Below are 13,008 nucleotides of genomic sequence, written 5' to 3'. Positions count from 1 at the left end.
GTCCAAATGACATCCCGATGACCTTGCTGTAGATCCTGGTGAGGTGAATCAGTCAATATCTTGTTCACTCCCAGCATACAGTTCGATGTCATTCATGTATAGAAGGTGGCTGATGGTTGCATCACTCCTGAATCTGTTTATGTAATAGTGGGGACAGTGCATCACCTTCATTTGTCTTCATTTGTTGATGATTTGTGCAGTTGCCTTGGAATTGGCGTCCAGTCCTTAGCAGTCCAATTGGGTTTCTGATATCATATCTGATCTCATATAGTCTAAGGAGCTTGGAGAGAAAAGCATCTGGACTTCTTTAAGTTGATTCAAGCAACTTAAAGAAGCAACTTAAAGAAGTCACTTTTCTCTCAAGGCTCCTTAGACTACCATGACCTGGATGACTGAGACCCTTCACAGACATACTGTTTGTCATATACTTTTGTGTAATCAATATAGGCGGGGGTCAAGTTGGTCCAATTGATGTTAGAGCCCTGTTGTACTGCTTTATCAACCAGGATATGGCTTGGTGTTATTTCCAATATCTGAGACGAGCTTCTATGTTGTTGTGAGAGAGGTAATCGGCTGCCGTGATCAAGATTGTTTTGCCCTGTGTTAACCAGTCTGGATGACTAGCTGCTGTTAGTAGTTTCCTTATTTGTGGTGCTAGGTGACCACTGACTTCTGTTAACTACTTTAGCCAGTAGACATGAATCATGTTAGGTCCCGGTGCTGTCCAGACCTTCAATACGGAGACTCATTGTTGGATGTCTGCCTTTTTAATGTCACTCCGACTCATGGAAGGTGCTGTGATTGGATCCTAGGTCCACCAGCCACTTGGCACTGGTGTTGTTTGCCATCACTGTTGTAGATATTTTATTGTCCTTCCTTTTCATCCAGGACCTATCTCTCATGTGCCCATCTTCTTCCTTAATAGTGGCTTCCAGCCTTCTTCTCCATGGGGAACTTTCTCTACATGCATGCTTTATATTATATCCAAGTGCAGCTAGGATTACTGTGGCAATATATATGGGCTCATTGGTTTCAGTGTTACTGACAGTGGGGATGGTGTGTAGAGCAGTGTTCACATCAGCAAGCATCTACTGTAATGGGACTCACTATCAGTATATATATCAGCCTCGATAGTGTAGTGGTAGCAACATTACTGTCGTTACTGTCAACACATACTGTACAAGGCCAAGGCTGAGAATATGGAATTAATGGAATACCAGCCTACCCAGTGAGATGCGTTTTATGTAATACGTGACAACTATAAAGCCATCATCTACACCTGCCCAGAAGCACCTAGTAGCTCAGTTCAATAAGTAAAATAAAACGTTAGATGGATGCTGGGACTGCATTTTTTTTTTTGTATATATAATATTTGTAAGTTTTTTTCAATCTTCTCTGGGATCTTCTCTCTGAGGGAGCAAGACAAGCAGGAAATGTGTTGAAGAAAAAGACACTGCAGGCTTCAGGTGAGAAATTAGAAATATTAGCATATTTATTACAGCGACATGAAAGACATTAAAATGCCTACACCCTTTACAACAAGCAACGCAGAGGAAATTGGCATGGGGACAAATAAGCCTTGTATGATGGCCAAACAAAGAGAGAGAGAAGGACAAAGAGGGAGATAGAGAGAGTGCTAAAAGTCTCAGATGAGAATCACTCATTAACATTTACGATACAGACTTTGTGGAGAATGGATACAAACACTGTATTTAAGTTCAAGCAAACCAGCCCACGTAGCTAACCTTGACATGGTGAAAAGTGATAGAAACCAGGGAGTTCAGAGTAGAAACCAAAATGGTTTCTTCTAAAGTGAGAGTGCTGATGAATAAGTGAGTCAAAAAGAGGACAATGTCAACAATTCACCATTATTTTGCAGGCAGTAACATAATGTTAAAAATGCAAGAGGAATTTGGCACTTATAAAGAAAAGAACTGAAAGACAATCATATTCATAATTTGCAAATAAATAACAACACTGTGATTTTCCCCGTCCACTTTTACAGGTCTTCAGGTATGACGGTTCTAATAGTATCTACTTAAAGGTATGGAAGTTATGATGGTACAGTTTGAGGGGGCCTCTGGGATGTTATAAAACCAGGGTGTTAATGTGAGGTCACCTTAAGAACACAGATAAATACACTTTACTCTCAATATCCCCTGTATAGGGCAACAAAACAGAAAAATAGCTCAGAAAATAAGGCATCTAAAAGGCCAGCGGTCACGGGTAGTCCGCTAGAGTGAAATCATAGAGTTAGCAAGAGTAGAATGAACAGTTTCAAACTCTGAATTTGCGTTTCGTCTGCGGCTTATGCTGAAAAAAGCAGAACAGTTTGTCACGCCTCTATTTTACTAGTTCTAAAACATTGGGGCCGAACAACACAATTAAAAAAGCAACTTTTCGCTGGCAGCAGAGTGGCTCAGATTTTATAACTATCAGGCCTGTCTGGATTTCCCTTCTAGCATGGTGCATGTTACTAATTGTATTTTTGAAATGTTAGACAAACGTAGGTTTCTACATCAGAATAACAATATGCTGAATCACAACCACCAGGGGCACATTTTATCTGTTGTAGATAACTAATCAATTAAATTTACAGGTTTAGCCAGAGGCGGTACAAAAAATGAAGATAGCTTCTGGGTCCGAAAAGGACTTTAAATCTGATTTTAGTTTTTGGCCACTGGGGTTGATAGTGGTGGTTGCAAAAATACTTCCAGTCTTGTAGGAGTTGATAGAAAAATGTCACTCTGCTCTAACCTCAGGGGACAGTTTCCTCAGTATGAGGAACGGTGACTCATTTGAAGGCATACTGAATACAATGAATAGCATGATTCATTATTATTATTCAGAATATGATCACTGGCTAATGACATGTGATTGACAAGCCATTAGCAAATGAGAGTGTGGTTTTCCCTCATTAAATCCAGTTTAAAAATGCCAAGATGATGATGAGGTAAACACACACCTTGGGGCTTCAAAGCAGAACTTCACGCACAAAAGTATTTAAGAGCACATTGGCTACGTCCATCTTTTATACCGTCTATCGCCTTAGCTAAGGTCTCTCTTGGCTAACTGAGTTTCCAGGTGACTTCCAAAGCCACATGTACTGATTGGACATATACATGTACTGGATTTAAAATACCCTGTAACTCCAGAAAATAAAGCAATTTAGTAAGTAAAAGATGTACTTGTTAGCCTTTGAAGTAAAGTCTTGTTACAAAGCTAATAGATAAGCTAACGGTCACAGCTCACTTACATTAGTTCCGACAAACATGCTGCAGAAACCATTTCTTACACTTTTACTCTTTTGCTCTTGACTTTAGGGAAGCAGCATTACCCTTCATACTCTTCACCCTCTAAAAATACTCTTATACCATGCAAACTACTGCAGCATGTATAGAAATGCAATGCTTGACAAGTCTGCTAAGCTCAGCTATCATTTCTAGGGTAAGGAGAGAGCAAATGTTCAATCTGTGATATCAGATCCAAGTTTAAATGGAGGATTTATCGTGTTAGACTTTTCGTCCTACCCTCTCCTGAACAAGCATCTTTTTAAAATTGTGTTGTATGCAGTCCAAGGTCAAAAAAGTGCATGTAACGACTCTTTAAGGTGGATATGCAAATGAAGCCAGTGTATCAATAAAGAAAGTCCATTCTACTCATCCTAACGCTATAGTAGAAACTGCAGTCACTCTCACCTGTCAATAAAAGCTGAAGCTTTGCACCATGCTACATTCCTTTGTTCAGACCAACGTATCACCTTCACCTCTGTATGACCCACCCCTGAACGAGAACTTCAGAAATCTCTTTTTCACAATAAAAGTACATCATAGTCATCATCATTGTTATCATTACAAACATTCTAACATTGGAAATCAACACTGTACATATTTTACACTATGATACAATCATATATTCTGTACTTTATGCCACTGTTGGTCCTATGGAGTACCACAAATATTAAAACTGGGTGCAGAAATACACTAAAAGCGGGTTCAGTGCCATTATTACAGTGTACACAAAGAGGGTCCCTTCATATATTACTGTATAATTATTGTGATAGTTATTGTGATAAGCTGCAGTTTCCTTCTAATACAGAAAAAAATGCTTCTTTAGGTTATGGGTAGTTTTTTTTTTAAATAAGGGTGTTCAAAATGACAGATACCAGGGAAGTGATAGAGTACAACACGCACAAATCATCTTTCTTTTTTTAAGTCAAATTTACCCTCTTGTGGTGGCACCGCTGAAAGTCAACACTGCTTCTATTTCATTTTGCTGAAAAAGGGTCCAATGCTTCTTTTCATCAAGCAGACTATTTGGAAAACACAAACCACTGTAATTATTCTAACTGGCCTTGTGTAACCATCCAGCCACGGGAACTGATGAAAGAAAATCATAGAGTTGGAATGGTGGGTCGTTATTTAGATGAACATTTCAAAGTTACTGTACATGGCACAACACTGGAAAAACAAGTCATACGTCCTTAACAGTGTCAAGTCTGTCACGACATCTGTCCTGACATCTGTCTGCATCAACTTTGCTCTTCACAAAACACTATAAACTTCTTAACATACCTGAAATACTGGAAGGCAAACGTCTGGGCTGAAGTGTTTGCAACAACACAATACTATAACACCTGTGAGAGACTGCTGTTTGGAAAAGACGGCGGAAGAGTAACATTTTCTCTGTGTTAACTGCACCGTAGCTGTTTCTGCTGTATTCTCTGCTGTTAGTTAGGTTGTACTGTAAATGCAAGAGTACTTGCAAACATGCACTGGGAATAGTTTTTATGGAAGTGTGTCTGGGAGCAGTCACTAAGGAAGCCCTGGTCTTGGTCCAATACACTATTTAAAAACGAATCATAGTTCCATCCTATGTGAGCTAGCAAATCTATATCCCTCTCTATCCCTAAAGGTCCAGTTTTTCAGTTCCCCTCTCCCCAAACCCAAACATTCATTTCATTCAAAATCTTGGCCTCATGCACTGGCTTTCTGTGTACAGAGAGCAATGCAAGGGGCCACACACGTACTAAGTAATTACGTCTGTTAAGGTTGAGCCTATAAACCTCACCAACAATACAAACTTTAGGTCCATCTCTATGGTTGTGAGACACACAGCCCATATAAACATATATCTACACATGTACATACCATCTGACCCTTTTTAAACTCTTCAAGGTGAAAACTCAAAGCCAACAAAATGACAGAAAAAACAACTGTACACCTAACAGACAGTGATATTATATTCTAATTTGTTTTTTTGTCATTTCTTTTGTTTAAAGTCTTTTTCCCTCCTGTTTTGTTGAGTTGACACGGTGTGAAATGATCAGGGATGCTTCAGGTGCAGCCTTGCAGTTGGAAATGTGTCTCTTTGATGCTCCATAATGGTGACCGTATTGCTGGGACTCTGAGAGCTAAAGCCAGAAGTGCCCACCAAGGATGGTACAAATGGGGAAGCTGCGAGAAGGTGAAGGAGGCAAGCGTCCATGTCGTCTCCATCTTAATGTGTCTCAAAATCCAAGAAGGCCCAAGCACAGAGCTTACATCACAACTCTGTTGCTGTGGGGAAACTCTTAACAGGAGCATCCAGTTTGACTTTGTCTCCTCGTGTTTCTCTAATGTTGAAAGTGTTATACTTGGACGTGCGTCCCCTGGGTCTGCAGGCTCTGCACACTGGACAAAATCTTCTTCTGGTGGCCAGCCAGGGACACTCCCATCTTAGCCAGTTCACTAGATGGAAAACACAAAAAGATACAGGCAAAGTATTACGAAGCTATTTTGTTACGAAGAAAATGCATTTGTTTTACATTTAAAATACCAAGTTTCATGTCCAATTCACTGTCTTCACATTCAAATGACACCAAAGTAGATTGTGTTATTACTCATGCTGAAAATCCTGTAAGTCTGCACCTGACACTGATGTAAAGGATAGAGTCCAAGCTGACATATCCAGCACTGGAAAAGTTCTCCTTGTAGTGGCCCATCTTGATAGCATCTAACCACTCATCCACTGTATTAACACTGAACTCTGGCGTGGACGGGTCCTCCCTGCTGGGATTAAAAAAAACAAACAAATACAAATTCAATGAAGCTTTGGCCGGTTTATGGCTAGAAAAACAGTTTGTTGTTACTGCCGAAGTCAATAATTTTTGCTTGGACACAGATTCGTAAAAATAAAAACTATTCGCATCAATCTTGGTTCTGCCGACAGAATCATTATAATTCTTCAATGACCGCAGCAATACAGCCTCAAATCCCCGCTGAAAACAAAAACATAAACTTTAAACCCAACCATTAGCGGGTAAGTATGATTAATGCTGCCCTCACCCCAGAGCAAGCTTATGTGGTATTACTTATAAAACCCTTGACTTGTTTGCTTGCTTTTTTTTTCTTATAAATTGTTAGAAATGATCTATTTGTCATTGCACACTCAAAGGTAACACCATCATTTTTGCTAAAAGAACTTACAATATTCACTTACATAGTGCAGTATATGCTTTTTTGTAAGCCTGTTTAAGTCTTTTCGTCTTGTTACATAGTTCTCTGAGTCTGCTGTGTTCTGCCTTTTTTAGAGGGGCCTGCATTTGTTTTTTTCTGTTGAGTATGTCGGAGTGGAAAGGGATTGGAACGTCTGCATGCTGTTTTCAGTCTGAGGGTTAGCTAAATGCCTGAAGTTACAAAATGCAAATGCACAAATAATTATATTCAGTGGATGAGTGCAATATAACTGGGGATTAGGGGCATCTACACTGAATGTGAAACAAGCACGCAAGTCTGTATCAATAAATTTCCATTTCATAAATACGGCTTTGTTTATAAAAGACAAATAATGTTCTTTCGTGTCACCTCATTTACTGCTTTGCACTTTGTACCTCTACTCTCCTACAATTTAATCCAGGCATGCCAAGATTTATCAGTGAAATTTGCAGTCATTGCAGTCATAATTCACATCTTTCTCTCACTGACCATACTGAGCTGTTTGCCAGCTCTCTGAGACTGGCTGGGTTTCTGATGAGCTTGTCCAGGATTGTGACAATCTGTGCAAACTTTGGCCTGTCGCTTCGCCCCTTCTCCCAGCAATCCAGCATGAGCTGGTGCAACACCACAGGACAATCCATAGGAGCAGGAAGACGGTAGCCTTCGTCTATTGCTTTGATCACCTGCATGGAGAGAGGTATCGAGTTCTGTGATCAGTACTATACAGGAAAAATGTAAAATGTGCAAACTTGTTGTTATAGATAGGAATTTTACTGAAGACTGAAAAAGAAGCTCTTTATCGCTGGCAGCACTGTGTAAGTGCACTAATTTGATTAACATCGAACCTGAGACCGTGTGTTTATGTGTGACTCACATCCTGGTTGGACATCTCCCAGTAGGGTCTCTCTCCGTATGAAATCACCTCCCACATGACAATGCCGTAACTCCACACATCACTTGCTGAGGTAAACTTCCTGTAGGCTATTGCCTCTGGAGCTGTCCATCTGATGGGAATCTTCCCTCCCTGTAAATGGTCCCAGAGGCAGTCAGCATTTATTCACATACTGAATATCAGCCGCTCTGGGCCCACTGCATTGTGCTGCCAATAATAGAGTGAACACTTCAAGGCTGTTGTATTAGCGCTGTAATAAATCAAGATACAGCAGAGTACTGTAGAGGAGAGAAAACAAATTATAAAATGGTTGCTGCAAAGAAGCCTGGTGCAGTGCTGTTTTTAGGAACAGAGCAGGAGAGGTTATACACTAAGCAGCGCTCTGCTTTAATATGACAACAGGGGTTAATGTTTGCTCCAGTGTTTGTTCTTATACTTGTCTTTCTTCTGTTATCTTTTTTTTCCCTGCACTGCCGCCCCTGCCTTTGTCGTCGATCCTCAGATCAAAAGGATTCATATAGCCCACTGTATACACACAATAGGCAGCAAAAGCTCTTGCTCTCTTTCACTCTGACACACACACACAGACACATTGTACCTCTATAGGCTCCGTTCAGCTTTTTAACATGCGGCAGCTGCCTCTGCACCACCTAGCATCCCCCATCTCTGCTCGGTCAAAGTCAAATAAAAGGCAAAGCTTCCAAGTCACTCTGCACTGTACTTTTGTTTCCTCCACCTCTGTACACACCTACCGCACCCCTTTATCTCCCCCCTCCTAACAACGCTTACTCCATCCTTCTGCCGCCTTCCCCCCTTTCTCTCGCTCTCTGTTCTCTTCCTGGATCATCTTCGTTTTCGGGCTCTGCAACCCCCACCTACTCCCCCCTGCACCCCTCAGTGCCTGCAGCTCTCCATCTACGTCTCCTGACATCAGTAGGAGTTTGTGTGTGATTGCAATAGAGCAGTCAGCGGCTGATACACTCCTCCCAGGGCAATGCTAATGCCATATTAAAAATAACATCCAACCCTTCCTATGAATATGAATAATGCCATTTCCTTGTGGACATTTTAGATGAGTTACTCCGCAGTGGTTTAACTTACTGACATTTAAGTTTCTCCATTCTCTCCGAGCTCAGTGAGAGGATGCTCTCGTTGCCAAAGACTGCTGTGATTTGACTTGACAGCATGGGTTTATGTTATTGGCTGTGAAAGCCTTTGTAGAACAATGTTCAAAACACACTTGCCCAGTGCAGTATAGTGTGAAACCGTACATTCAAGACATTGTCTTTTTTCTTACTTATTAAAGCTTGAGCTTGCATCCTTGAAGAAAAGGGCCAGTGAGGTCACTGCTGAGAATACTGGGAATGTGGAGAGGCAGAGTGCCCACTTTGCATCTAAGACTGTATTCCGGTTGTACACCATGCAGTAAAACTAATTTGAACTTCCTGAAAGAGGAAATCTCAATAGTGACAAGTGCATGAAAGCTTTTCCGTCTACAGTGTTTTGCCTTAGCTGGCTCCAGCTGCTGTTATGACAGCAGTACACTGTGAGAGTGTGTCTTACCCTTGTAGTGTAGGCGGCCTCTGGGTCGTCCTCCAGAACTCGGCTCAGGCCAAAGTCGGACACCTTACACACCAGGTTGCTGTTCACCAGGATGTTTCGAGCTGCCAGGTCTCTGTGCACGTAGCTCATGTCTGACAGGTACTTCATACCTGAAGCGATACCACGGAGCATGCCGACGAGTTGGATCACCGTGAACTGGCCGTCATGTTTCTGGAAGGAAGACCAAAGAGAAAGGTTGATTGAATTGTGCCCAGTTCCAGTATTTCTGTCCTGGGACTCCACTAGAGAATCTTTACACGAGTCGCAGTTCAGCGTATCTTTATTCATCCTTGTTTTTCTTTTACTGGCCATTTATGCAACCATCAGTTTATCCACTGTTTTAGCTCTTAATGCCTTTAAAAGCCCACTTTCGATCGGTAGGCTTTGCTGAAACATTTGTTTTGGGGCAGCAGAAAACTGGTAGATCCGTAATACTTGGATAATATTCCCAAAAGTAAAATTTAACACAATTTGTCAAACTTTGACAAATGGCAACTTTTTAATATTCATCCCTTCATGTTCAAATAATACATCCTATTCATAATACGAGCAATGTGTTCAGTAAATTCCATTGCTTACCTGCTCATTGTAAATCATGACAGCCCCACACAGGCTTAAATGTCAACTGAAGTGGAAAACGTCTGCTGTCAGAATATATGAGTAAAATGTTATTCTGTGGTCACCAAATGACCAGTAAGCCCCAGGATTTCAGCTTCCGCAGTGTCAGCAATACACGCTTAGCAAATGTCCTGGTGTAAGGCTGTGAATCTCTTTTAGATCCAGCTAACCCCACAGTTTAACCTCCCTTTGGAGCATGGCAAGCAAAAGATGGATGTCGCCTTCCAGGGATCAATGGAGGATCACATAGAAATCCAACTTGCAGAGGATTGGACCTGACAGAGGAGACAAAAGTTTCCTCTCAAACGCTGACCGTGTGCCCATGCAGAGCTCACTGGATTTCAGATTTGAGCTGTCTTTGGCAGAGAGTGGAGGCCGTTGATCGATGATGGTCCAGCTCACCTTCCTGTGCCAATTATTTCTGCCCTGGGCCAATGGTCCCCGTTAAAAAACCATTCATGTTATCAGTCACCCTCTCTCCTTTATATCAACTCTCCTTCCTCTGTCTCTTTGTTCTCTCCATCCATCTTTGTCTCTCCTCAAGACTGTGTCTCAGAGAGGGAGAAACTCTGTAATACTTTGACTCAGTCTCGATCTCTCCATCCATCTTCCTTCATCTTTCTGCATCTGTGCCTCCCCTACACCCTCTTCCTCTATCGTTTCTTTTCTCTCTCTCTCTCGCTCCCTCCCTCGGCAGCTGTGGACTAAGTTAATTAGCTGGTGGTTTTGTGAGATGCTGATTGATTGGACTGTCTAACAAACCTACAGACTTCCTCTATCAATCTGCCCACCACGTTGCATTGCCAGTAAAGAGGAGGAAGAGCGGAGAGGACAGGGAAAGAGAGATGAGACAAATGCAGGCCAGAGAGGCTGACAATAAGATGAATGAAAGAGATGAGAGAAGCAAGAAATGGGAATATTAGGCTAATTTGGGCATGTTATTTTATAATAATATTTTTTTTTGTTACCTCAAAAAACAGAACAAAAAAATTAGGAACTTAATGGACCGTAAACTGTAACCAACTATAAAGATGACTCCATGTTTATACTGCTCCCTGTGGACACGTTTAGGACCCTCGCTACAGTACATGCTCTCACACAAAATATGTGGCTGTGTGTGGCAGTCACACTGTGCCTGAGCCTTTTTTTTTTTTGCTTTTACTGTGTTTTGCTTCAGTTTGCTGCCAGGATTGGTGTCTATTAAGCAATGGGCCTATCATCACAGCCTTAATGGCTCTGAGCACTGCAGTGAATTTACTGCCTGACAAACGACACTGAATCTAAATCTGTTCAGCTCGGTGTATGGAAACCATGATTCAGCTAATTTAGTACACAATCTTTACTACTACTCTTTGTGCTTGTAGATCACGATTAAACCGATACATTTTAACATTTTCATAATGCTATCTTTGCCGTCTGAGTAGTTCATTCAAGTATTCAATCGATTAAATAAAAATATTCACACAGAAATCTGTTACTTAAAGTTAAAACAGAAGCCACCACTACAGTTTCATTGTTGTTTTTAATATATATCCTGACAGAGCAAAATGCACAAAAAGCAATATACTTTCTGTGTTTTATTGCCTACCAGTCAGCATTCGGATGCAGTTTTCCCCTCTGGAATATGGACTCTAAGTGCATTTCATTGACCGATTATCAAAAACTGTGTGAGGAAAATATTACCCATCTCAATGTTTCTGTTTGCTTTGCTTCCCCCCCCCCACAGTGTTTGTGTTCGTGCTCATAACATGACTACAAGCCCTTCTTAAATTCTCTATATATTGTACCCATGACGACAGTGATATTATCCTCCTTTAACTGTACCATTAAATGAAAATATGTCTTTTTTTATTAAAAAAATGTCAGGTGTTTCCCACCTTTCACCTGATAATAAAGAACATAATAATTTTAGATTCTGTACAACAAAAGCCTTTGTAGATATTTTGTTGAAAACTACTTAAAATAATTCATTCCACCAAAGTGTTGGTGGAATGAATTCTTCAGCTTTAAGAGATGAACAACAACTTTCAATGTCTTTTCAGCTGGGACATAATTTTCTTTGTGGCATCTGTAAAGACTCGTGGCCCTGACCTTGGAAGAAAAGATGTATTCCTTCAAGCTGAGCCGTGACTCACCTTGAGGAAAGTGTCCAGAGATCCATTTTCCATGAACTCCGTTATGATCATCACTGGCTTACCTACAGAGGAACATTACAAGACAGCTGTTAGTAAGGCTGAGTTACAAGGAAGAAATACACAAACTATAAAGAGCCGAGGACAGAGAGGAGGCAGAGTCCACAGCTGTGACCAGCCGTTCCCTTCGTCTCTGTCTCTCTCTAGGGGATAGCATGGCATGTCGTCATCAGTCACACTGACAGCTTCTAATCAGCCCTCTCCATAAACGCCAGGAGATAATTAGAATAGACCAATCCACCAGAATATGTGTGTGTGTGTGTGTGTGTGTGAGTGAGTTTAAGGGGGCCTCCTGAGATCTCATGAATACTAATCAGCCTCAAGGGAAGGGGGTTGTGGTTGGATCGCTGTGCACCTGCACCTGCATGAGTGTGTATGTGTGATGAAGGCGTGGGTTGACTGACAGGCCCTGTGCACTATGGTCCCCTGCATGGCATCTGGTGCGGCTTACAAATGATTAACAAAGTACCTGCAATCACATACACACCCATGCACGCACACACGAATACCAAAAACTGCAGTTGTCCGTGCTTTAAGGGGGTTCTCCCTTGGTACCACCCCCTACAGCCGAGCTTTGCCAATCACAAACAAACATACAATGTGCAGTTACAAATGACTGTGCGTATGTGTATGTTGGTGGGTGTGTGAGTAGCTTGTAAACATGATGAATAGGTCACGTTTCTCAAATCAGGCCTCAGAGATGCTGGGAAAAAAACCTAAGGGAAAGATAAATGAGGGAAAAAGTATTTTAAAAAGAGTCTTTCTTTCTTGCTTGCATCGAAGTAATTAGCTCAAGTAAGCTCAAGAAAGACAAAAACCATTGGATCAGAGAAGATGGGGAATGATGGAAGGGTGGGGTCTGAAAGCAATGAGGAGACAGGAGGAAAAAGGAGGAAAGGAAAGTATGGATGAGCGAGAGAAGAGAAAGATAAAGAAGAAGAAAGGGAAAGCAGGGGAGAAGAGACGAGAGGAGAGGCGGAGGGATGGTGGGAGGATGGGTCAAAAGCATGTCGTGAAAAGGCAGGAACAACACCACCGAGGCCTACAGTAAGATTGTAGGTAAAGACAGCAATACATCACCTTAAATGAATTCAGTATCTCACCACAGCAAACACACACACACACAAACAGAGTCGGCCGGTCTCTGGTGGTGGTGTCTTCTTTGACAGTAACATTAGTCTCAGGGATAAAAGTGAAAGAGAATTGGATTTTCTTCTGCTGGGGGTGA

General features: G+C 41.5%; 1 protein-coding gene across 3 annotated transcripts in view; it reads right to left on the bottom strand.

Moving 5' to 3' along the window:
• Window positions 1–1,467: 1,467 nt before the first annotated feature.
• Window positions 1,468–13,008, bottom strand: part of LOC146497926 (ephrin type-A receptor 3-like) — a 78,403-nt gene continuing 66,862 nt past the window's right edge. For 2 of the 3 annotated variants that reach the window (XM_085139428.1, XM_085139426.1), the window contains 6 exons: window positions 11,724–11,785; window positions 8,932–9,141; window positions 7,351–7,500; window positions 6,966–7,159; window positions 5,910–6,050; window positions 1,468–5,729 (listed from right to left, as the gene is read on the bottom strand). In XM_085139428.1, the coding sequence (XP_084995554.1) occupies window positions 5,630–5,729; window positions 5,910–6,050; window positions 6,966–7,159; window positions 7,351–7,500; window positions 8,932–9,141; window positions 11,724–11,785 (857 nt within the window). In that variant the 3' untranslated portion in view covers window positions 1,468–5,629. The remainder of the gene's footprint in view (window positions 5,730–5,909; window positions 6,051–6,965; window positions 7,160–7,350; window positions 7,501–8,931; window positions 9,142–11,723; window positions 11,786–13,008) is intronic. The other variant, XM_085139427.1, reaches the window with a different exon arrangement.

Source organism: Neolamprologus multifasciatus, chromosome 18 (assembly GCF_963576455.1).
Source record: "Neolamprologus multifasciatus chromosome 18, fNeoMul1.2, whole genome shotgun sequence".
Classification (NCBI taxonomy): domain Eukaryota; kingdom Metazoa; phylum Chordata; class Actinopteri; order Cichliformes; family Cichlidae; genus Neolamprologus; species Neolamprologus multifasciatus.
This window is presented reverse-complemented; position numbering and strand designations above follow the sequence as displayed.